The sequence below is a fragment of the Helianthus annuus genome, chromosome 11, assembly GCF_002127325.2.
Source record: "Helianthus annuus cultivar XRQ/B chromosome 11, HanXRQr2.0-SUNRISE, whole genome shotgun sequence".
Taxonomy (NCBI): Eukaryota; Viridiplantae; Streptophyta; class Magnoliopsida; order Asterales; family Asteraceae; genus Helianthus; species Helianthus annuus.
Genome location: NC_035443.2, coordinates 57,012,811 through 57,039,102, shown reverse-complemented (window position 1 = coordinate 57,039,102; position 26,292 = coordinate 57,012,811). Strand labels below are relative to the sequence as shown.

Genomic DNA, 26,292 nt, shown 5'->3' with positions numbered 1-26,292 from the left:
TTAATACTGACCAAGACAACTACTGAAACGTAGAAAAAAATGAGTAGGTCGTCACAGTACCTTTGGATTTTGTTAAAACATTATAGTTTATAAGATATGACAAAAATACATAAAAAGATATATAAGTTTGTTGCGAAGGTGGAAAGTGTAACTAATTATCCATAATTTTGTTAAAATCTCAGGGATTTAAGTGTAATAAGTTTAGGGGCTAAAAAAATAAATAGTGTTTAAAAGACCAAACTACCCTCATTTTAGGGTTCTTTCTATAAATAAAGGGGGGGAAAAGTTCTTATTTTTTGGGTATCTTAAAATGCCCCTCCCTTATGCATTATAATATAGTATAGATAAGTACCAATAACCATTAAAATAGTCATAGTGATACGAAGCTTACTGGTTACGTATTTACGTATAAAAGGTTCTATTCGGAGTATATTGATATCGACTAGAATTAATCACCCCGTGTTGTGGCGGGGGTTTAAAACCATGCAAAATAACATCAATGCGTCAACAATATGAAAACGTATTTACAACCCAAAACTATTTGATTTTTTTTACTTTTAACCCCAAAACTTTACGTCTTTTGCAATTTAACCTCACAAATTTTTCACTTTCAACTTTGGTCCTATGTACTTTTCATTTTTCGCAAAACCTTCGCTTTACGTTCCGTTCTAAATTACGCGAGTTAACACGGAACGTGCGTTTGTGGTTAAACATTTTTACGTCGTCTAATTTTTCCCGTTTGATAGGTTCATCGTAACGCGTGGGTCATAGATCGACATAGTTTTTCTTTTATATGTTTTATGCTTCGATTTAATTTCTACACATTAACACGCCGCAACTTCAGTATTGGTGGTCGCTAGTAGTAGTGTGGTATTGGTGTTCACCCCTGGCGTAACGCGAGGTGCTTAATATCAGTTGACCAAGAAGATTCTTTTTTTTTTGAACGACAAATTTGGATCACTGACGGACCACTTGAGTATCATCGTGCTACCAACGAAATCACCCGATCATATCCATCTGCACTAGACATAATGTCTATACATCAATTCAGGAGGAAACCCAATAAATATGAAAAACACCCTTGCGGGAATCGAACCCAAGACCTATTAGTTCTAAAGTTTTATCTCACCACAAAAATGTTAGTAGGCCAAGAAGATTCTTAAATCCAACCAATCTTCATGATCCCCATGTACTGACCCGAACCCGTTTCGATAAACTCGATACAAGCGATAGGCAGGCCAAGAAGATTCTTAAACTAAGGGCATGTTTGGCTAAGCTTTTTGAAACAACTTATTGATTTATTGGCTTTTTGAAAAGTTATAAGCTCTAAATGATATTTGACAATGAGCTTGTATGTGAGGGGGAAAATGACTTTTCCAAAAAGTCACTCGATACTAACTTTTCTAAAAAGTCAATAAGTCAAATGAGTTGTTTCATAAAACTTAGCGAAACATGCCCTAAATCCAACCAATCTTCATGATCCCCAACTGGTACTGACCCGAAACCGGTTCGATAAACCCGATACAGGCAATACAGCCTGATACGTGTCCAGATACACCCCCCTTCTCCCCTTCTTCTTCGTCAAACACACGCCATTCTCTCAACTCCACCTCATCTTATAATTCATCCTCTGCCAGCAATATTCATCTCAATCTCAATTCATCTCCGAAAGGTACGAAAACTTCCTTTTCAAATCATCAATATAACGCTTCACTTAGGGTTTCTTATTACAATTCATGGAAGCCAAATTCACCGCTCCCTTATTCGCTATTGATTTTGATTGCTGTTACTGTTCTTGTTGTTGTTACTGTTGAGGTTAGGGTTACGTAAATAGAGTTACAGACCTTGTTTGTATAGATTTAAAGAAATCCATGGATTTTACCCGTGCAACGCAGCCGAACTTATCGTTAGGGTTTGTATCTCACTCGTCTCACACCAGTCAAGTAGGAAACGATACTGTGTCGTTTCGTATCGATTCCAGTTATCGAAGTTCTTCGCCTCAGGTTGTGTCCGGTGTGCCTCTTCAATTGATGGAACAGCAGACGGAAACCGAGGGGAAACATGTGGATTTGAATGAGGAGAGTAAAGTTGAGGGGGAAGAAGACGAGGAGTTTCGGATTTTAGGGCATTCTTTGTGTTTGAAAAGGAGGAGGGATAATAATGGCAGCTGCGCTACTGCTGATTCGGCTTCGTCGAGTAATTTGGCTAAACGATGTCATGTTGAGCAAAACAGGCAGGTTCAGAGTCTTGAATCTCGTAGGCAGGCTGTTAGGGCTTGGGGGAATCAGTCGCTGCAGGCTGCTGATCCTGATATATTTGAGATAATGGAGAAAGAGAAGCTAAGACAGTACAATGGGATTGAACTGATTGCGTCTGAAAATTTTGTTTGTAAAGCGGTTATGGAAGCTTTGGGCAGTCACGTGACAAATAAGTATTCTGAAGGCATGCCTGGTGCTAGGTACTATGCTGGGAATCAATACATAGACGAAATCGAAATTCTTTGTTGCCAACGAGCGTTAGCTGCTTTTGGTCTTGATTCCGAGAGTTGGGGAGTGAATGTTCAACCGTATTCTTGTACGTCTGCGAATTTTGCGGTTTATACTGGTTTGCTATTGCCTGGTGATCGGATTATGGGGTTGGATACCCCGTCTGGAGGGAATACTAGTCATGGGTATTACACGCCGAATGGAATGAAAGTTTCAGGGGCTTCAATCTTTTTTGAAAGTCTTTCTTACAAGGTTAATCCAAAGACGGGCATTATAGATTTTGAGAAGCTTGAAGAAAGAGCTGTTGATTTTCGCCCGAAGATACTTATATGTGGTGGGAGTTCGTACCCTAGGGAATGGGATTATTCTAAATTTAGACAGATTGCTGATAAGTGTGGTGCAGTCTTGATGTGTGACATGGCTCAAATTAGTGGTCTTATTGCTGCCAAGGTAAAATCTCTTTGCTTAATTAATTGCTAAATTGTTGCTAGTTAGCTACTTCTCTTGCTGCTTTATGTTAAAATTGTTGCTAGTTAGCTACTTCTCTTATGTTGTGATAGGGTTTTGGTTATGTTTTTAAAACATTGTTTTGTAGGAATGTGCAAGCCCCTTTGAGTTTTGTGATATCGTAACCTCAACTACTCATAAAAGCCTGCGTGGTCCTCGGGGAGGTATAATCTTCTACCGAAAGGGCCCTAAGCCTAGGAAAAGTGGAACACTTTTGAATCAAGGTGATAGTTGTGACAAATATGACTTCGAGGAAAAAATAAACTTTGCTGTGTGTCCTGCACTTCAAGGTGGGCCACACAATAACCATATCGCTGCCCTTGCGGTTGCACTGAAACAGCTGGCTACTTCAGAATACAAGGAATATATGCAGCAGGTGAAGAAGAATGCTCAGGCATTGGCGTCTGCGTTGTTGAGAAGAAACTGCAGGCTGGTCACCGGAGGGACTGACAATCATTTATTACTCTGGGATCTTAGAAATCTTGGAGTGACTGGTACAAATCCTCTATTTTCATATTATTGTGTTTTCTGTGAGTTTCTATATTGTTTGCTTTAGGACTTGATATTAAATTGTCATCATTTCAATATTTCATCACTAGTTTACTTTTCACTTAAGCATTATGGTTTTAATTTTTGCAGTGTTTTGTTATACCACATATAATAATTGTGTTTGTTAGAAAAGCAACAAATTTTTCTAAAAACAGAGTACATAGCATTATATTTTCTTTTTGTATTTACTGATTTCGAAGTTAAATTGCTGCCAACTTTTTTAATTGTTAAATCTTAATTTGGACCGTGCTCATATATATATTACTTGCTATATGGCGATATGCTAGTACAAATGTGTGTGACTCTTATTATCTGCAAAGAAAATTTACTGTTTGAGAGCAACTAAAGCTCATAGTGGAGAATCACGTTGGCTGTTATGGCAAATATCCTTAAAAATCTTACAATGAGTTCTCACGATTGCTTTTGCTGTTGGACAAATCAGCCCCTAGTTTTTAGTATCTGTTGCCTCAACTAGGAGTGAGCAATTCACGGTCCAGTTTGTGTGAACCGAGGAACCAAACCTTGAGAACCGTATAGACCGACCCGTATGCCAAGTAGGGTTTGGTGCTCGGTTTTGAGTTTTACCACATAACGGGTCTCAGGCTATGTTGTCAAAAGCGAGCTAGGCGCGCGCCTAGGCACTCAGGCGCAACAAGGCGCAGCTAATTCGCCTGGTGGAGAGCTAGGCGCAAATCTGCATCTTTTTTCAAAAAACGCACTCAGGCGCTCGCCTGGAGCTTGGCGTAGGCGCAGAAAAGCGACCCTAAACCGAAAAAACAGCCTTAAACAAGAAGGGACGTTCTGAAACGTTAATTTAGAGAGGGTAGATAGTTAAAAACCTGGTTTAGCAACTTCTAGAAGACTACCTGGTTAAACTCTAGAGCATTGTGGCCTACCAGCAATGTGGTGGACTGGTGTTGGTTACTCTTTTTTGATAGGAAACCATAATTCAATAAAATTGAAAGGCTGCCTTTTGTGGATTATGTGTAGATTGTATTGGGCCAGCCTTTGTTTTAAATAATTAAACTATTTTATAGAATAGATAGGTGGCCCAACTAAAGATCTTTAAATTGTTTTTCACTTTATTGTGAAATAACGTTAAAAGCCGCGGATGGTTAATCATGCATCATGTGGTGATGTTGATAGCTGAAAGACACGGGGGTACATGCACCAATCAGTCTCTGTCCCGATTGTTTGAGTGTTATGTGGCTTAGGTCCAAGGCTTGATACAAAACTACAATCGAGCCGAGGGTCTCACTGGAAACAGCCTCTCTATTCCTACGGGGTAGAGGTAAGGCTGTAAGGCTGTCTACATCTACCCTCCTCAGACCCTACCTTAGCTTTGCTATTGGTGGGATGTACCGAGTATGATGATGATGATGATGACTTTATTGTTTTAGTTTGTTATAAATACTTAGATATTTTTATAAACATTAATTATTGTTGTACATATTCTAAAAGGATATTATGATTTTTTACATTATATTTGTATAGTAGTGTAAAGCTATTAATTTTATGCCTATTATATATAATTTCTTTTATTTTTTTACTACGGCGCCTTACTTAAAAAAGCGCTTGCTTTTTTTGCGCCTTGCGCCCAGGCTCCAGGCGAGACCTTGGCGCCTTAAGTGCACCTAACGCTTTTGACAACATAGGCCTCAGGTCGGTTCTAGGTATGAACTGACTATCCTGTTGAAAATCGTGAACCGATTTGAAATTCAAGAAAATAACCTTAGTTTTTATAGGGGTGTAGGGTGTTCCTTTCCAATATGTATGTGACTATGTCAACCTACGGTTTATCTAGCTATACTCCTGCTCATCGCCTTCATCTGAGTAATCCCAAACAGCAGTAATCAGCTGCAAGAATCTTTTGTTCATCGCCGGCGGTACTCAGTTCTTCTTAGTAAACAAACGGTGATCGATAACGGTAGTAATCTTCTCTCATCTGTTCAAATCTGTTCATTGTCACGGCCCAGCAGTTCAATTTTTTTCACGCAGCCAAAACCAAACCCAGTCCAGCAACCTCAAATGGTCCCAATTTACCCACATGGAAACAACCCTTATTAAACTCGCCTAACCCAGAACTGACCCACTCTTAGAAGGTTTGGTTCACGGATCCGAATATCACCTTTAAAGTTCTTAGGTTGGTCAGGTTCCTGGGCTGGTCGGTGTTAATAGAGTGGTGTTGAATGCTAATCTAAATTCTTGAAGTATTGCGTGAATACAAGCAGTATGATCATTTATGATGTTTCAACATGTTGTTTAGTACGGATAGAGTGGTATGAAAAAGCTAAAACCATACAGTATATTTGCTTATATTCAGAAACCGGTTCTAACATGTGCAATGTTTCAACACATATTTTGGTTAACAGAGTGTAATAGTATATAACATGGAACAAACTAAAACCCTAATGTCTCATGTTATTGGTAACTTAAAGAAATGTGTCATCTGTTATTGAAGTATTACAATGTGTTCACCTTTACAGGTAAAAACTTGGAGAAAGTATGCGAGATGTGTCATATCACTGTTAACAAAACGGCCATATTTGACGATAATGGAACTCTCATCCCCGGAGGAGTGAGGATTGGTGAGTACTGATTTCTGTAATCATATTAACTGCACTTAAAATCTTATATTTTTTTATATAATATGTATAAAAGTTGAATAGAAAAGGCTAAAAGTGTGCCCAAGTTGTCACCTTATCTATCAAATGGTTGTGCACTACTGATGAATATACACTTTTAGGTACTCCTGCAATGACCTCACGGGGTTGTCTGGAATCTGATTTCGAGACAATGGCAGACTTTCTCTGTCGGGCAGCTCAAATCACAAGTTCAGTGCAGAGGGAACATGGAAAAATGCTGAAATCCTTCTTGAAAGGTCTTGAAAACAACAAAGATATTATCGATCTCAAGGCTCAAGTTGAAAACTTCGCAACTCAGTTTGCAATGCCTGGTCAGGATCTGTAGTGTATCCATTTTGTTTGTAAATAACGACGTGAGTGCATATTGTTACCTGGGACCCGTGAAGAAGACTTGTCTACATCTGCATATTGATCTGATTGTTTGGGGCCTTTGGTTGTTCACAGGTAATACACTATTCCTTACAAATCTGGTTAAATATTATTTGGATATTCAAAGAGTCAGCCGGGTCATATGGGCTGGCATACTATAAATACTATTTTTACTTTGATTAAAAATGGAGATAATATTGAATGGTATTTTTGTCGTTGGTTTTTTTTTTACATTTTAGAATTGATCTGTGTTGTTAAAAATGTTGAGGAATTTTGGCATATAAACAGAAAATAGGACGGTGATAAAATGGTTAAAGTGGTTGATTCGGTTTTGTGCATCAATTTGTTTCTCTATTTTGTGTATCAATTCAAGTGCCATGGTTAAAATGGTTGATTTGGGTCAGATCAATGGTTGGTTTGATCTAGTTAACAATGCCACTTGCTCAATTTTTGTCCAACGTAATAAATCGATCAATCATACCCAGTATAATCCCGCTCGTAGCCATAACAACTAATGGTAGGGTCTGGAGAGGGTGCGATGTAGGCACATCTCACCAGTATAATCATTGTGGTTTGGCTCTAATTACACATGAAGGGTTTAATTCAAAAAGTTGTAATTGTATGTGTGGGCAGAGGCAGATTTACATATAAGGGTTACGTGTTCACGTGAACCCACTGAATTTTGTATTTTTAATGAAAATAAATATGAAAAATTTTGAGTGAATACATTAATAAATGTGGAGCCGCAACTGGTAAAGGGCTGGTTCTACTCCCCCATCCCATCATTAATAATATCCATACGCTATGCATAACCATAACCCAAGCTAACAACTGATGCCCATTCCTATTCGGCTCTACAATCAATCAAACTAAACGCCATATGAATCAATACTAAACGCCACCATATCAAACCATTCCTATTCGGGTCTACTGTGAAATCAATACCAACAGGTCCTAAATACAAACCAAACGCCACCATATCACACAATCATTTTATTAAGAGTTAATTACTGTTTTCGTTTCTATGGTTTGTCAAAAATCACTATTTCAGTCCATTAGTTTAAAAATTACGATTTCAGTCCCTGTGGTTTCACTTTCGTAACCATTTCAGTCCCTGTACTAACAGAATAAATGGATTGAAATGGTTACGAAAGTGAAACCACAGGGACTAGGGACTGAAATGGTTACGAAAGTGAAACAACAGGGACTGAAATCGCAATTTTTAAACTAATGGACTGAAATAGTGACTTTTGACAAATCACATGGACGAAAACAGTAATTAACTCTTTTATTAATGAGGCATGTTTGAGTGACTATGAATTGGTAAAACGAGAACTTCTCTTTGACCATGAAATGTTGGATCCGTCATTGTGCATGGGTTAATGGTACATGTAACAAGCTTGAGGTGTTATATTAGCTTACGTTAAAATTTCTGTTAAGTTTATGTAAAATGACAAAAATAACTTTTGTATTTATCCATAGTGATCATTAATGTAATCAACTTTATGATGTTTCTAGTTATCTAAATTACTAGAAATAATAGTAAAAACAACTCAACCTCATCTCCACCCCTGTATTTTATTACGACCTGATTGTTGCCTGAAGACTGGTATTATCAATCAGTTGTTGTCGTCCAAAGGCTCGAATTATGAACCGCTGAAACCATGTTTTAGTACATGATTGATTAGCGGTTAGTTCACAGGAATCACACCACCTAGTCCCATAAATAAAAGCCATGATTTTCTTCACGACCAACTCCTTTTCTTCTCCTGTGATTCTGCGTTGCTTTTGAGAGCGTCGGGTAAAGGAGCAAAAAGATTTGATCAAGGAAAAATGTTGCAATAAGACCATTTTGTAGCTTTGGTACAACCTTTTGTTTGGTTTGGAGCTATGGGAGCCCTTGAAGAAATGGATTATTGGTCTTTTCTTATCGCCAACAAGTATAATTTCAGACGTTTGTATGAAAAACTGTATTTTAGTCATTGTATAAGACTAAAGGGAGTGGGACATTCTTTTGAGAGGGCGTCTTCCGACACGTGGCGCCACGTCAGATTAGAGGATTTTGGGCAAAAAAAGGGGAGTGGAGCAACTTGGCTGGCTAGGGCGTCTTGCGACACTTGGCATTGATTTATTTTGTCTTTTTTTTATGTAAAAGATATAAAAAAGTCCTATTTTTTTTTATAAAAGTATTGATCAAAGTAAATAAAAACTAATACTTCAACAAAAAAATTACTTCAACAAAATAAAAAATACATCAACTGAAAAAAAAATAAATATAAAATTTATACCATTTTGTTGGCTCGATCCTCCAACGTTTTGAAAACCACCGGGTTGTTGTGTGTTCCACATGGCGAACCCCATATTTTGCGGTATCGTCATATTGTGGTAGTATACTTGCGGTGTAGGGCTAGGAACGTGCATATTATTGAAATAGGTGTAAAAAGCGGGGTTATTTAAAACGTTTGGGTCCGCCATATCGGGTTGTGGATTGGAAGATTGTGTATTCGGGTGTGGGGTTCGTGGATTTTGGTTGAAAGGAGGGATGTTGTGGGGATACATCTTTTTATAAAAAGGAGTAAAAAATAGAGAGAATGGTATAAATTTTGATGAGTTGAGAGAAGATTGTGGTAAAAATGTGTTTGATATGTGGTATTACTTATAAGGGTTGGGGTGTATTTAAAAAAAATAAATAAAAAATAGCCGGTTGGGGGGGGGGGGGGGGTAAATTACCGTTGGCAACGGATAGTTTTTTGGGATAAACAAATTGTGTGGCGTTCTTTGGGAGACGCCGAGGCTTGGAACGTCCAAGTGGACGCCTCCGGGGGCGGTGTAACCGGCGACTAGGGGCGACGTGGGAGGGGGAGACGCCCCCACTCCCTTCAGTCTAAGAACTTAACAAAAAAGTTAATAGAAGATGGTGTGACTTCAAACTTGTTATCAAATAAAAACCACACAACACAAACATGCAACCTTTTTTTAACCTTACATGTGTAACTATATATATGTGTGTGTGACTATGGCTTGATCATGTGAAAACCATTACCAGCATATTAAACCAACCAAGTTTTGTATTTTTCTTTTCCATATATTTATGTTTGTGAGAAAAAGCTATATTTTAAAATTTTGTTTGGTTGATTATCTGACTCATCCATATTTATGGATATTCAAAATGGAATGCGCAATTTGGGTATATTCTTTTGAAGATATGATTTAAAGATTTTTATATTCTTTGTGTCCCCTAACATGTATGCAAATCTCTTTTACTTTCCATGAAAGGAAGGTTCACATCCCTATTCCCATATTTATTTTACTTTTGAGGTCATATCATATCTATCACTTCACTAGTGCTCAAACAAAGTTATTTCTAGAAGGATTTTTTAAAAACTACCCACGGTTTTATGTTCCACATTTACAAAACAACTTATGCCACACCCAAAAAAAAAAAAAAAAAAAAGACAACAATATTTTAAAATATCTGTATTTGTTAAAAAAATAGTGAAAATTGAACCCAAGTTTACTTATTTTGGTTGCTAAAAAGATAGAAATCGACACAAATCTATTTTTTTTTTGTGGGTTCATAATTCTAAGAGTTTCTTCCTATTTTCAACTATCTCATCAAAAAAATCATCAAGTTGAACAACTATATTCTCAATTCCACATTGCAACACTCCAAAACAACTCTTTAAATTTTCAACCCTCCGACTTATGTCAAATCTCGTTTCAAACCCTCTAATTCTTTCCAACTCCCTTTTCAATTCATCCATCGCGTGTGCTGCTTTTTGGAACTCGTTAAGTAAAATACCATCTTGCCCATCTTCTCTCTCGTTCACCATCTCGTTCAATCTTGCAGCCGAGACCATAAAATCTGTTTTGAAAATCGTACGATTTTCATTAGAAATAGTTGTATTTATATGAGACAAGGAAGGAAAACTTGTTTCGCTTGAGCAATAAACTAGGCCATTAACCATGACCTTTAATAGCAATGAGCTTATGTTCTTTAGCGCATATAGTGCTCCTCTAAATCCATTGAACCCATTAAACTTCGATTGGACTAAAGTAATTTCTTCAAATTTCATGGTCAATGGTTTGATCCTTGTTTCCGCTAAGCTCCTATTTTCTTCCTCCAGTCTAACACTCTCCCTTTGGCAACGATTAATAGCCGTTAGCACCTGAAATATTAGAGTTTTGTGTTTTAATTTAAAATCCGACAATTAAAGGGCAAAGGAACTCTAAGCTATCACGAGTTGGTATGATGATTTACCTCGCGTGAGATTTGTGGACTTAGATCATGGTTTTCAAGGATAGAGTGTATGTTGGCGCCCATGGAACAATAGATTTCCATGTTTGAAATGCCTGATTTCAAAACATGACATACTTCCCAAAGGCGTGAACTCTCGTCCATATACTCATCAAGCCATTTTTCGCCTACGGGCAAGTGTAGTGTGTGAACCAAAAGGGTCAATTCAGAATGAAAAGATTGGAGGGATGCAAGGACAAGTTGTAGGAAGTGGATAGACATGACGTTTTGAGAATGGAATGATCGATAAAGATCGTCGAGACTATGAGCGAGGAAGCTATAGAAGCTATTGAGAGAAGAGTAGGTGGTGGAAGAGGAGGAAGAATGATTCATCCTGTGGTGGTGGTGGAACATAAATTATGAGAAGATGAAAAAAATGAGTAGAATTTGGGAGGAGAGGTTTAAATATGGTGAAAAGCATAGTTGTTGGGTGCAATTATGAGTGTTTCTATTGGAGTGGAAGGGATGATTATAAATCTAGCACTTTTATTGTGTAATGTGGCATAAGTTGTATTGTCATAATTTTAGAAACTTATTACTATCTAAAAGTTATTTTTATTATGCTTACAAGATTTCGGAGTTTCTTTTCTAAAATGATAGTTGGTGGAAAACTTATTTATTTTTTTAATGACAAATTTCTTTTAAGGGGGAAATCTCCAAAATAGCCAAGGCTACGAATTCCCATGCGTCTCAAAGATAGGGCTATAAACGAGCCGAGCCGAGCTAGACCCAGCTCGAGCTCGGCTCGAACTCGATTCGAGCTGGCTTGGCTCGAGCTCGAATTTCAAATCGAGGTGAGATTTGACTCAAATAGAATTCGAGCTAGCTCGGCTCGATCTAGCTCGAATTAACAAAGAACCTCAAATCTGCTACTTAAAAAGCCTTTAAAAATGAATTTTTTCATAGACTAAGGGCTGTAATTGCCATTTAATTTAACCATATGGCTAAATATGCAAGAATAAATAGTTAATTCACTTGTACATTGTCTTTACCTTCTTTTAAAGGGGAAATACTCCCTTAGTTTTTGTTATCCAAGCGATGTGGGACAAAAGAATGAAGGATGTAAACCTTATCGAGCTAGCTCACGAGCCGAGCCAGGCCAAGCTCGAACTCGGCTCAATTACAAATCGAGCCGAGCCGACCTGGCTCGTTTACAACCGAGCCAATTTCGAGCCGAGCTTTTTTCGAGCTTTCTTCGAGCGAGTTTCGAGCGAGCTGCGAGCCATGAGTTTTTTGAACACCCCTACTCAAAGACGTTTCCTCATCAGCCATCCACCGAAAGCCACGTATCCAAACACTTAGGCAATCACTCCATCTACCTTGTTCCTCCCTATTGGTCTATACTCTATCCTATGCAAATTATTACTTCAAAAGAATTCTTCTCACCGTTTAAAAACAAAAGGTTGTAGAAAGGCATTGACTAATTTGCATAGTAGGTGGGTTCTTAACCTTTTGTAACCACGTGTCCACAGCTGTCATTGAAATGCTTTAACTATCCAGACCCATTCATTTCTCTCTCCACAACTATTATTCCTCTTTCTTCTTCACCGAGCACCACCACCACCCTCACCGAGCACCACCACCCTCACCGAGCACCACCACCCTCACCGAGCACCACCACCCTCCACCGAGCACCAGCACCCTCCACCCACTACAACCACCACCGTAAACCACAACGACACGGTCACATACCAACCAACCACCACCATCACCTACCAACAATCGTCACTTTCCGCCCACCACAACCACCACCCACCACAAAAACTGGTACTAACCACAACCCCCACCACCGTATCAAAACATCTGTGTCGTACATGCGGTACGAGTGGTCTCCTTGGCTTGAACCGGATGGGTTTGGATTCAAAGGCCGGTGTCAGTCGGGGTCAAAACAGAAAATGAGACGTTTCAACCGTACCGGAGAGGATTGCCAGAAAACAAGCGGAACAGAAAACGTTTCACCTGAGACGTTTCAGGTTCTGAGACGTTTCACCTGAGACGTTTCAGTGTTCTGAGACGTTTCAGCACTTGTGGACACGTGGCTTTCGATGGATGGCTGATGAGGAAACGTCTTTGAGACGTGTGGGAATTCGTGAAACCCCTCTTTGAGGGGTTTCAGTTGGCTATTTTTGAAATGTTGACCAAGTCTTGGCTATTTTGGAGATTACCCCTTCTTTTAATCTCTCTTGTCCGTGGGACTTGAACTCAAGATCTTACCCTCTCAAACCAATGTATTTAAAGTTTTGTCTTTGTCAATGAACCACCACCCCATTGATGTAAAACTTATTTACTAAAATGGGTGATTTGAAAAACATTTATCATAATTGGTATTTTTTTTTGAAAAGGTATCTTTTTTCTCACTCCTAATATTATTGGATAAAACAATTCCTATTTAAAATATATTATTGAACAAGAGTTAAATAAAATGTTTCTTATGAAAATTAAGAAAACACATTTGATGGATTGTTAAATATTATAAAAACCTATTTAATATTTTTTTTTATTTTTTATAGTTGTTTTCTTTAATCTTTTCAAAACTAGGGATGATAACAAAAAACATACCTGAAACATACAGGACATGTATGTGATCGGATAATCGGGTATGGGATTTGTTTTGAAAATTTGGGACGGTTATGGAATTTGATGTTTGAAGGGGTATGGTCCCAAAAAGCCACGCAGACCTCCCTTCAGGTCGCGCGCGGGACCATACTCCTTAATCAACAATGGGGTCAATCTTAACCCCGCGCGGGTTACTTCAACAAAGATTGACACCGCGCAAGACCTAAACACGAAAGGGCGTCAGATTCGACACTTAGCCTTCTGAATAGGAGCACCCAGCATCTAGAACCCTGCGCAGTATAGTTACGTGCCCAGCAGAGGTCGCGCATGGTCTATGGCACAGGGCCGCTTTAGAAGGCACGGAAGGTACAAGTGGCAGGAGAAAAGAGCCAATCCGCATCCTCCAGGCTCTGCTCAATCGTGCTCCACGATCGTCTGACGTGCAAGAGACAAAAAGTACTTAAGGACCCCTACGTGGCACCAATCACAGGGCAGAGACACCTGCCCCACGATCTCCACTTACCTGCTGATAGCTGAGGGACAACAAGGCCGACAACAGTGACACGTGGCTCCATTCATGGTGCGCCAGCACCGGAGAATTTCTAGAAGCCACTAACGGTCGACACTAGTGAGACAAAGAGCATATCCGCTATGTTGTTGCCTTCCGGCCTAAGGCCATCAGCCCACATCCTCTTACACCTCTCCGGCTATAAATAGAGACCTTAGTTCACAGGTTAAACATTCCATTCCCTCTACTCTCACTCTTAATACTTAATCAGCTTCCCCATCACGCTATCTGACGGGAAGCACTCAAGAACTACAACTGTCAACTTCATGGTGATGCATGTCAAGTCAAGGCATGATGTTCTGATCGGGAGAGAAACCCAAGGTGAACTGAACATGGTAACCTCCACACCCCACTCAGCCATTGGATTCCCAACTGAGACGGGTGTGGCGATTATATATGCAAAGAAAGAAGTAAAATCAGCAGAGGAGATGCGCCCAACCAAAGCGGCGAAGGTTTCAACAACTGAACCAGAAACGTAGGTTTTAAACCGCAAATACCCAGAGCAAATGGTGATGATAGGCCACGCAATCTCACCAAACATAAGAACACACCTTAAGCAACTCTTGTTCAGAAACATGGATATCTTCACCTGGACTCCAGCAGACATGACCGGTGTCCCGCGCGATGTCACTGAGCACTGTCTGAACACGTATCCCTCCATTGAACCAAAAGTGTAAAGAAGGCGCAGCTTAGGGGCGGATAAGACTAAAGCGATGAATGAGCAAGTGTGTGAGCTGCTAAAAGCAGGAATCTTGAGAGAGGTGCGCTATCAGAGCTGGGTCGCGAACCCTGTCATGGTTGAGAAGTCGAATGGAGGATGGAGAATGTGTGTCGATTATACCGATCTCAACAAGGCATGCCCTAAAGACTGCTACTCATTGCCTGAGATCGACAAAAAGATAGACTCTCTCGCACCATACATGTGGAAATGCTTTTTGGATTGTTATAAAGGTTACCACCAAGTCCAGATGAAGCTAGAAGATGAAGACAAGACAGCTTTCAGAACTGATCTTGGAATTTTCTGCTACACAAAGATGCCGTTCGGCCTCAAGAACGCCGACGCAACATACCAGCGCCTAATGGATAAAATCTTCGCCGAAGATATTGGTAAACATATTGAGGTGTACATCGATGATCTGGTGATTAAAAGTCCCGAAGAGGACCAAATGTTAAAAGATATCGAGAAGACATTCAACTCATTGAGAAGCGTGAATATGAAACTGAATCCTGGCAAATGTTCCTTTGGTATGGAAGAAGGGAAGTTCTTGGGCTTCGTAGTAACAAATGGCGGATTTAAAGTAAATCCAAAAAAAGTCCAAGCCATAGAGCGAATGCCGTCACCACGAACAATCAAGGAAATGCAACGATTAGCCGGCCGTCTCGCCGCACTCAATAGATTTCTGTCAAACCACGCCGCAAAATCATATCCTTTTATCAGCACTTTCCGCAACTGCGTAAAGAAGCAAGAATTCAAGTGGTCGCCGGAAGCAGAAGCCGCGTACCAACAAATGAAAGAGTGCCTGATAAAGCTCCCTACCCTGACTGCGCCGTTCGAAAAAGAGCCGTTCATCCTATACTTGTCTTCGTCGGACAAATCAGTTGGGTCGGTATTACTAGTGGAGAGAGATGGAGTCCAGACTCTAATTTATTACGTCAGTAGGGTGCTCACTGACCCAGAAACGAAATATTCAACAATGGAAAAGTTGGTACTTGCATTGTTACACGCCTCTAGAAGGTTGCGCAGATACTTTACAGGGCACGTGATCACAGTACTCACCAACTTTCACATCGGCACAATATTGCAAAAACCAGAGATGTCTGGGCGGTTAGCAAAGTGGGCGATCGAGCTGGGGGGCCATAACATCTTGTACAGGCCGCGCCCATCCATCAACGGTCAAGTTCTAGCGGACTTCATCACAGAAGTCCCAGTGGAAAAAATCAAGGATTGTGAGATTGTTGAAACTCGCACAAAAGACACGTCAAACGAGTTATGGTTGCTGTACACTGACGGGGCCTTAAATGAAGAGGGCGCAGGAGCCGGGTTGCGCCTTGTGAGTCCCGAGAAGCATGAATTTACATACGCCATCAAGTTGGATTTCAAGAATACCAACAACGAGGCGGAATATGAGGCATTCTTGGCATGCTTACGCCTCGCCATAAAAATGGGAGCTCAGAATCTTCGAGCGCATGTTGATTCACTCTTGATCGCTAGCCAAATCAACGGACTATACGACGTAATAGGCGAAGTCATGGCCTTATATCTAGATCAAGCAAAAGAGTTGCTTCAACAATTCAAGTCTTACAAAGCAGTTCACATCAACCGCTCTGAAAACAAACCAGCAGACGCCTTGAGCAAGCTCGCTTCAACCTCTTTTCAACATCTCGCCAAAGATGTAAGGATTGAAGTACTAAAAAATCCATCAGTTCTGCTGCGCTAGGTAAATGTGATCGAAGTAGGGTAGCCATCCTGGATGACCCCTATAATCCAATATCTGCAAGAAGGAATACTCCCTGAGAGCAAAGAAGAGGCAAGGAAGATTCAAAACAAGGCCTTGCATTATGAGATGAATGGCGGTATCTTATACCGAAAGTCCTTCTTGGGACCACTTTTGCGCTGCGTGGACCCCCAAGATGCAAATTACTTGATCAAGGAGATTCACAAAGGGATCTGTGGCATCCATGCAGGACCACGCATGGTTGTGTCGAAGATTATGAACGTTGGATATTACTGGCCAAGGATGCACGTCGACGCCCTGAAAAAGCTGCGCAAATGCCACTCTTGTCAGCGACATTCTCCAAAAACCCTGCGCCCAAAAAACGATCTTATCCCGGTACCCACCGCCTGGCCTTTTCAACAGTGGGGGTTGATATGGTGGGACCCTTCTCAGACGCTCCTGGTGCCGTTAAGTTCATAATCGTGGCCGTCGATTACTTTACTAAATGGGTGGAGGCCAAAGCTCTCGCCTCAACTACTGCAATGATGGTGCGCAAGTTTATCTGGGAACACATCATTTGCAGGTTTGGCCTCCCACTCAAGATCGTCACCGAAAACGGCACCAACTTTGCGTCAGACGACCTCCAGAAGTGGATGAAAGAGATGAAAATCGAACACACTTTCTCCTCCGTTGCGCACCCTCAAGGCAACGGACAGGTTGAAAGTGTAAACAAGAGTATTGTTGAGGGGATAAAAGCCCGATTGGGCACAAAGAGAAGACGATGGGTAGACGAGATCCCAAGCATCCTATGGGGTCATCGAACCATGCCGAAAACAAGTACTGGCGAAACTCCCTTTAGCCTAGTCTAAGGCTCGGAGGCAGTTATCCCAGCTGAGGTTGGACTCCCCTTATCGCGCTTGACAGCAGTCAACACGGTCGACAATGAGGCAGAACGCCGTCTCGTCTTGGACTTATTGGAAGAAAGACGCGAAATTGCGCGAATTAGAGAAGACAAGTACAAGACACAACTGGAAAGGTATTACAATGCGAGAGTGCACATTTGCACCTTCGCTCCAAGAGAGTATGTCTTCAGAGATAATGAAGCTTCAAACGCCGAATGCCCAGGAAAGCTAGCACCCAAATGGGAGGGCCCATACTTGGTTCATGAGGTGCTAGGGAAGGGGGCATACAAGTTGCGCACTCTAGACGGATACATCATCCCGCACACATGGAACGTGCAACAACTGCGCAAGTGCTATATGTAACTACTCTCGGCCTTGCGCCTCTATCCACTACTGTCGGCTACGCGCCTCTTAGTTTCCTATGTTGGCTAAACGCCCTTTATTTTACTTACATGCGATGTATGTCGGCCTTAAGCGCCTGTTTCTTAATCAATGGAAGCATATTCCTTATGTTACAACTGTTATCATGATGACTTCTATTACAAATGCATGTTAAACTTTTGATTAGCACGAAAACACTTCAGTAAATTATGAGCTCTTGAGTTATGCCTCCAAGGTCCTCCGCGAACAGAGCGCGAGACCGGGCAGTTACACTCGCACAAGAGCCACACTTACATTTATTCGCGCTAACTTAACCAAAGTTTCTAACAATAGTGCAATAATTGTAACGGGACAAAGAAAGCAAACTTAAGCATCACATTAAACAAGCGCAACCGCGCAATAGTTACATAAAAACAAGCCATCATCGGTTCAATACAAAATAAGCGCGACCGCGCAACGGACTACATCTAACATCTACAAACAAACTACAAGGCAAAAGCCTGTAAAAGCTATTCACTCATAACCATCACCATCATCGTCGTCGTCATGCTTGTCGGCGTCATCATCATCATGTTTACCTTCATCACCATCGCCATCACCATCACCATCATCGCCCGCCGGTTCCTCTTCATCAGATAGTTCAGCATTCTCTGGCGGGTCGAGAATGGCTTTTAAACGTTGACACCAGTCATCATGCTCTAAAGCCTTTGCGACCAAGTCCATCACCGGCAGTGATAGTTGGTTATATGCATTTTCAGCGCGAGCCAACTCGGCATCAGCTTCACTGGTCATTGAGCAATGACTAGTGTCAATCTCTTGCCCAAACAACTCTTCAACATGTTGCGCACACTACAGATAACCTCCACGGTGACCAACCACGCGAGAAGCATCTATAAGAGTAGCAACAACCCCATCTAATTCTCCAGCATTTAGGATAAAGTTGGCCATCTACACCAAAAGAAACAACTGAGAAATCGGGTCGAGCAAATAAAACCTAAGTTAAGAAGAGAACAATACCAGAACTAATCCTCTACCACGCATCCATTCAGCTTCGGAGACCAGCGTGTCAACAATGCCCTAGGCCTCAGCATAGTTATTCTGGGCAACATTGAGGGCATATGAACTTATGGCGCGCGCCTCCTCAGCCTTTTGCCTGGCCTCCTCAGCAGAGCTAGCTTTTCCTTTCTCGGCCTCAAGGTCGATCTCCAAAGACTCACTTTTGTCGACCTGCTCTCGTAGGCGACGTTTTAACTTGGCAATCTCGACGTCCTTGGCGATCAGGTCCTTGTCTTTACCAGACAACTGCGCTTTCACCTCAGCCAGCTCAACCTACAAAGGGTAAAAGACTTAGACAATTATACAAACAAAAAGCACAAAGAGAGAAAGGGTAAACGCTTTCCAAACCTCAGCATTCTCCTTAGCAGCCTGCGCATCTTCAACCTTCCCAGTCAGCTCCGCAACCTTACCCTCGAGCTTGGTAATCTTGTTACGAGCTACATACGCGCGATGATTGTCCTTTTCATATATCTTCTTGAACTCAGCACGCTCTTTGGACAATAGTTCCTCAGCAGCACGAAGTTTGCCCCGAAAGGCCTTCACAACCCCACTCTTCTGATTTCCTATCAGATTCAAACTTGGCCTTCTCTTCAACAAAGGCAGCCTTAGCCTTCTCATAATCTTGAGCCTGCTTCACCAGGCGCTCACGATACCTCTCCCACTCAGCCCGCTCCTTGACCATCGTGCGCCATTCTCGCACGATCTGGTGATTAGCGGCACGAGTGTTGGCCTCCCCAACAACATAGGCCTGGTACAACCCATCATGGGTTCGCGCCCTTTGGCGGTTAACTTCACCAGGAGGGAAGAAATTTAAAAACCAATCACGGCATGCTGAAAACTTCTTAAACGTATCCCTCTGCTTCAGACCCCAGGGAGCTTGGTGTGGAGCGTTGCCGCGCGACTCCTCGGTATAGGTCTTGTAGTAAAGATCACCCACAATATCTTTAAGACTGATGGGAGACTGCGGCACAAACCCTCTAGCACCACCAGAACTCACGCCACCAGCAGCATCAGTTTTCTCCTTGTGAGCAGCAGAGCCGGACCCCCCAGTAGTGGAAGTTACTTGCGCAGTCTGAACGGGAGCATCAGTTGACGCAGGTTTAGTCGGTTTCTCCACCTCTGGACCTTTCCCTCTCTCATGAACGGGCTGGTCAAGCCCTGTGATATGGATGACCTCCGGACCCTGCGCCTTTTCAGGAAGAGTTGTAGCAGCGACCGAGGTCTCCTTTGGTTCAGTACGAAGCTTGTCAGCAGCTTTCTTTTTCTCCATCTCCTTCTCCTTCTCAGCAGCTTTCTTTTTCTCCAGCTCCTTTTCGTTATCAACAGGCTTCTCGCCTACCTTTTGCTTCTCCTTCTCAGACTCTACACCAGCAGTCTTGAAGGGTTTGATGGTAATCTTGGTCTTCTTCTGCACCGGTTCCTGAGGATCGATGATAACAACGCCCTTCTTTTCGTGAGTCTTCTTTTTTGCCTCTGTAGAAACAGAGTGTTAAAGAGAGAAAACAACAAAGGAAACAAAGTAGTGAAGAGACTAACCAGGAGAAAATTTATACAGAGAGCACAAATTTCTCTGTTTCCCGATCAAGGGAACCCCTCCAACCTTCGACGCAATAGACACACCAGCAGTGGTCTCAGTTCTACTTCTTTTCCTACTTATCAACTTGGCAGCAGGCTCCTCTTCCTCTTCTTCCTCCTCTTCATCATGCGCGAGGGAAGATGGAGTAGCTCCAGCATCCGGGTTTTGAGAACCCGCGCTCCCTGAGCTTCTTGAGCCAGCAGCTCTGGTCTTCTTCTTGCGTATACGCAATAAACCTTCAAATGGGTCACTTATAATAACGTAATCTTCCAAGTTACTTTGACGAAGGCGGAGGGTACCTTTGTCAGCAACACCAGTGGTTGCGCGGCTACTTCCGCCCTTCTTGCTGACCACCTCAGCGTCTAAGGTGATAATCTTCTTTCGTTTCGCAGGTTTCTTCTTCTTATCCTCAGGGTCAATTCCCAAGTCGCGCAATACACCTGCAAAGATGTTAGACCAGGAACTTAGCTCTCCATTTGAAGATCCCACAGACTCCTCGCTGGAAAGATAGACAATCTCTTTCCCAGCAGAAGTCAAAGCGCGCAAGGGACGAGGATTAGGTATATGCGCAACTTCAGTAGCAGAAGGTGGATCGGCAAAAGCTCCAGCAACTGGATACATGAAATGGCCCTTGATCTCGTCGTACCAATATTGCTCCCCTGCTTCCAGCGGGCGCACACCCATAGACCCACCAAAAGTGGGAAAAGCAGCTTGATAAAGGCGCACCTCTACATTCAAAATTCAGCAAGTTGAGTGCTATGATGGCAGAAATAAAAAATAATTAACGAAATAAACTAACCTCTGTCTTGGAACTTCAAAACCGGAACTTCCTTGCTCTCAGGCGGCCATTGATCACTCATCCGCGCCGCAACAAGGACGTTCTCCCCAAATACTCGGTTAGGGGTTGCGGTGAGCTTGACGTACCAATCATCCTTCTTAGGGATCGCCAGCTCCTCCTTCTCGATCACTGCACTCCATGGACGGAAGGTCATGGCAATAGGTATCACCTCCTCGCGAATATAGAAAAACTTCTGTTTCCAATCGTGGAAACTCTTGGGTGGATTCAACAAGATCTTCTTAGCACCCCCTCGGTTGCCAAAAGAATAGAAGCCCATGTTCCGGATCAGCTGATAAAATGCCCTAAACCACTCAACCGTCGGCTCGACATCATGAGATCGACATAGAAATTTGAAGTGTCGAACTCTCACCATCCCCGGTGGACTCACTGAGAAATATGAAACCCATAATACTGCAGTATATGGGCCATAAAGTTGGTCGCCGGCAACGGAAAGTTGCCCAGTAAAAAGAAGTCTTCAAAAAGCGTAATATATCCCGGCGGTGCATCAACGGCAGTCTGGTTTTGACCGGGATACCTGGCATCCCATTCCGATGGAAATCGGAAACCTCTGGTGATCTGCTCGAACAAACCCAGGTCCCACTTCAGTACTCGAAGAGGACCTTCTTCACCAGGATTCTCTTCTGAATGATGTTCTTCAGCCATGACTATGCAGAGAAGATTTCGAAAATATTGATAAAACTTGAAGATCTGCTAAAGATCTTGAAGATATGTTACCACCGCTTTAAAGATTTGAAGATACAAGGAAGAAAAGGGGAGAGAAAAGGTAGCAAAAGTGGAAGTAGTAAGAATCCTCTCCTCTTCGTCGGATATATATACCCATCGCATTTAATGCGATGGGTAAACATGCCGAGATCACCGCGCACGTGACCAATCAGAAAACGCCACGTAAGGCGGGATTCTCGGAGTGACGGTTACCACGCACGCGTGGGCCTCACTCGCCTGACGGAAAGCCGAATCGTCAGGGACAACTTGATGACAGCCGTCAGCAGTCAACTCAAACGACGCCATCAACGACATTTGCACCAACCCGTCAGAATTCAAATTTCGAGGGTTTTCCCACCTAAAGTTACTACAAACTTCATGCAGAAGCTATTAAGGCCACGCAACATTAATACTTACTCAATAACCCTGCGTGCCTGCACCTAAAGGTAGTGAATCACCATGAACCAACTCTGGTAGTCGCGCCGTAATAATTGACAAACAATTACATGCGCGCCGTCTACAAAGTCAAGCAAGCATTTTCAATCATTAGCACTTCTTTTTCTAAGTCCAGAGCTCTAACCACTTACTCCGCGCATGGTGCAGCACTGGACCGGGGGGACTTGAAGGGGTATGGTCCCAAAAAGCCGCACAGACCTTCCTTCAGGTCACGCGCGGGACCATACTCCTTAATCAACAATGGGGTCAATCTTAACCCCGCGCGGGTTACTTCAACAAAGATTGACACCGCGCAAGACCTAAACACGAAAAGGCGTCAGATTCGACAGTTAGCGTTCTGAATAGGAGCACCCAACATCTATAACCCTGCGCAGTATAGTTACGTGCCCAGCAGAGGTCGCGCAGGGTCTATGGCACAGGGCCGCTTCAGAAGGTACGGAAGGTACAAGTGGCAGGAGAAAAGAGCCAATCCGCATCCTCCAGGCTCTGCTCAATCGTGCTCCATGATCGTCTGACGTGCAGGAGACAAAAAGTACTTAAGGACGCCTACGTGGCACCAATCATAGGGCAGAGACATCTGCCCCACGATCTCCACTTACCTGCTGATGGCTGAGGGACAACAAGGCCGACAACAGTGACACGTGGCTCCATTCATGGTGCGCCAGCACCGGAGAATTTCTAGAAGCCACTAACGGTCGACACCAGTGAGACAAAGAGCATATCCGCTATGTTGTCGCCTTCCGGCCCAAGGCCCATCAGCCCACATCCTCTTACACCTCTCCGGCTATAAATAGAGACCTTAGTTCACAGGTTAAACATTCCATTCACTCTACTCTCACTCTTAATACTTAATTATCTCCTCAAAGCAGTCGCTTATTCTCACGTCGGAGTCTGGTTAAGAGGGAAACCCCCATATTCCCCTCTTAACGAGCTAACGGTGTTCTGTTTTGCAGGATTAGCCGATCATTAAGGAGCTCAGAAATCCAAAGAAGATTAACCCTTATGGTAGAAACATAAAACCAAACTAATTAACCATAAATTAGTTCTGTGTTTCTTCAATGTTATACCCGTTTACCCTTGCCAATTAACCGATTATGTATGCTCGTTTACCCATTAATATACCCTATATAAATAGGTTTTTTTTAGTTGTAGATTATTTATTAAGTCCCAAATCCCAAGAAAAGAATTCTGCTCATATTTTTGCCATTTACATACCCCCTAGTTTTCTTATTCTCCAGACAAGTAAAAACGTCTATCCATCTTCTTTTACAAGACATTTAAAAGAATTGTAAGTTTTAGTTTTATTTACTGAACTGTACAAATGCAAGTTTTAGATCGATCTCTATTTCATGGGTTTAATATTGTGGGGATTATTATTTTATTTTGCTAATGTAAGTTTTCTATTATTTATATAATTTTAGGAAATATTTTCAAGGAAATGAGATGTAGCTAGCAGTTCGGATATGTTCTTTTTGGGTGAATGCAAAACATAGAAACTGGAAATTGGAATGGAGGACCATGGATGAACATATTGAATATTTATTGGCTTTTATTAAAAGTTTAGAATAGGTTTTTTTGAATATGTATTAGTCCAAGTATTTTCTTAAGAAACATGCATCGGTTATAAAATTGAACTTTACTTGATGGTAGCAACCTACTAACTGTATCACATTTCAACCTTTTGTATTGGTTTCAAACTCAACTCATTGATGCCCGGTAGTTATGCCCGAAACCCATGAGGATACCTGAAATTTGTGGGTATACACGATACCCGACAGGTAATTACCCGTCTCATACTCGACAGATTTGGGCTGGGTATGAGATAAGTTTGTATAACCAGGTATGTCCGTATGAGGTTGGGGTTAGACATACACGTCTCAAACATGGCCCATTGACATCCCTATTGAAAACCTTTATAACAATGTTTTTATTCTTCCTTAAATATTTTATGAATTTTCTTATTTGTAAAGGTTCTTTTATAATTTTTATAAACTGGTGGGATATCTCTTGTAATGCGACGAGAATTCGACCTGTATCTATTCGGTTTGTCAAGGTACCAATATGATATCGACACTTGGTAGAACAACCAAAATTAAAAACTAAAAAATTAAAGTTGTGATATATCTAAAAAGATATCAACACATGTTTTACATCGTTAAAAAACCATAAAAACAAATACCAGTACCGGTTCTGATAATACCGATATCGTTACCGATTTTTGGACAATATCAGTTCGGTTCGTCAAGTTACCGATATATGCAAATCATATATTTATAAAAATATTAATATATACAACAAAAATCTTCTTTCTTATATTTTCTAAATACGTAATCATTTTTAACCAAACGACCAAACATTTATATTTTCTATATATATATATATATATATATATATATATATATATATATATATATAATCATCATTTTTAACCGTCAAGTAAAAATTTAAAATAGTAATGAATCATGTCATCTAAAAATATTGCATCACCATGTGTGTTAGCTTCGAAAATGAGAATTAGAACACAGAAGAGAAGTTCACACAATCAACGCTGTTTATTCCAACTAATCAACAACTACTTATACTCAATTACAGCTGTCATAATTGCTCACTCAACAGCTTCTAACTATCTAACCAAACTTGACTACAATTTGACACAAACGACCCCTGAACTTTCCTATTTGACACTTATAACATTTCTATTTATAAACGATAGTAACATAACTCCCCCCCCCAAAAAAAAAAAAAAAAAAAATCATACTTGTCCTCAACAATGAAAATCCAGAAATCTTAGTTTAAAATCATCAGCGAACTCCCATGAGGATTCTGAAACTGGCAAATCTTGCCAGTGAACTAACACTTGTTGCATCATTTTGTTATTCCTTTTCACAACCCTCTTATCAATAACTGATCTTGGCTGCAACACGAATCTCGAACCAACGGGTATTGGTAAAACAGGAATATTATAACCATGAGCTCTTTTAAATAACGACACATGAAACACAGGATGCATCTGAGCACTTTCTGGTAGATCTAGCTTATAGGCAACAGTCCCTATTTTCTCCAAACTAAAAATGGCCCAAAAGATTTCGGTCCCAACTTTGAATGCTTCTAAGTTCTTAAAGAAGTTTGCACAAAAGGTTTAAGCTTTAGGTAAACCCAATATATGCCTCAAAATGCCTTTCTGAGTGATTTTTATCAGCATATTGTTTCATGCGATATCTGGCTTTAAGAAGATCCTGTTTCAAATTATTTATCATTAACTATCTATCTATGTGTAACACCTCCTCAGCTTCGATGTTTGTACCATTAGGTATATAAGGAATTTGTAAGGGAGGTGTAAAGCCATATAAAGCTTCAAAAGGACTAAACTTTATTACTGAATGGTAAGAAGTGTTGTACCACCATTCAACCAAAGTCAACACTTCACCCACTGAGCTGGTGAATGCATGCACATACATCTTAAATAGGATTCCAAGCACCGATTTAAGACCTCAGTTTGACCATCACTTTGAGGATGGTAAGCTGTAGAGTAAGATAATTGGACACCCTGCAGTTTTATATACTCCCTCCAAAATTGACTCAAAAACAAAGGGTCTTTATCAGATACAATGGTTATTGGACAACCATGGAACTTAAAAACAGAGCTAGGAACACCTGAGCCACTTGAGGTGCAGTATAAGGATGACATAAGGGCAAAAAATGAGCATATTTTGTTAGTCTGTCTACCACCACCAGGATTGTATCTTTTTGTTGAACTTTTGGTAGACCAAATATAAAGTCCATCAAGATATTCGTAAAAACATGACTTGGAACAGGAAGAGGCTGCAACAGACCAGGACTGGCTACTGGCTCATACTTAGCTTGCTGACATTCATGGCATTCTTTGACAAAATTATAGACTTGCTTAGAACACCATTTCCAATAACAAAAGCCCTTAACTTTCTTTAA

The 26,292-nt window shown here is 41.3% G+C and overlaps 2 protein-coding genes across 3 annotated transcripts; one reads left to right on the top strand and one right to left on the bottom strand.

Moving 5' to 3' along the window:
* The first annotated feature begins 1,511 nt into the window (after positions 1 to 1,511).
* LOC110917449 (serine hydroxymethyltransferase 7) lies at positions 1,512 to 6,894 on the top strand. Of its 2 annotated transcripts, XM_022162001.2 has the most exons (5): positions 1,512 to 1,672; positions 1,821 to 2,936; positions 3,082 to 3,487; positions 6,029 to 6,130; positions 6,289 to 6,894. In XM_022162001.2, the coding sequence occupies exons 2-5, from the start codon at positions 1,872 to 1,874 to the stop codon at positions 6,510 to 6,512; spliced, it is 1,797 nt and encodes a 598-aa protein (XP_022017693.1). In that variant the 5' UTR covers positions 1,512 to 1,672; positions 1,821 to 1,871; the 3' UTR covers positions 6,513 to 6,894. The 2 variants fall into 2 exon arrangements, with proteins under 2 accessions (XP_022017693.1, XP_035835191.1); XM_035979298.1 differs by having other exon boundaries at positions 1,512 to 2,936.
* Positions 6,895 to 10,042: 3,148 nt separating this feature from the next.
* Positions 10,043 to 11,318, bottom strand: LOC110917558. The gene is made up of 2 exons (XM_022162082.2): positions 10,818 to 11,318; positions 10,043 to 10,725 (listed from the first exon to the last, which is right to left on the bottom strand). The coding sequence occupies exons 1-2, from the start codon at positions 11,205 to 11,207 to the stop codon at positions 10,132 to 10,134; spliced, it is 984 nt and encodes a 327-aa protein (XP_022017774.1). The 5' UTR covers positions 11,208 to 11,318; the 3' UTR covers positions 10,043 to 10,131.
* Positions 11,319 to 26,292: the final 14,974 nt, after the last annotated feature.

Bases quoted from the DNA above. Each gene is read 5' to 3' on its own strand.
- LOC110917449 (XM_022162001.2), top strand. From the start codon at position 1,872: ATGGATTTTACCCGTGCAACGCAGCCGAACTTATCGTTAGGGTTTGTA. The intron at 3,488-6,028 runs GTACAAATCCTC...TCACCTTTACAG, and splicing joins TAGAAATCTTGGAGTGACTG to GTAAAAACTTGGAGAAAGTA. The intron at 6,131-6,288 runs GTGAGTACTGAT...ATACACTTTTAG, and splicing joins CCCCGGAGGAGTGAGGATTG to GTACTCCTGCAATGACCTCA.
- LOC110917558 (XM_022162082.2), bottom strand. From the start codon at position 11,207: ATGTTCCACCACCACCACAGGATGAATCATTCTTCCTCCTCTTCCACC. The intron at 10,726-10,817 runs GTAAATCATCAT...CTAATATTTCAG, and splicing joins GTCCACAAATCTCACGCGAG to GTGCTAACGGCTATTAATCG.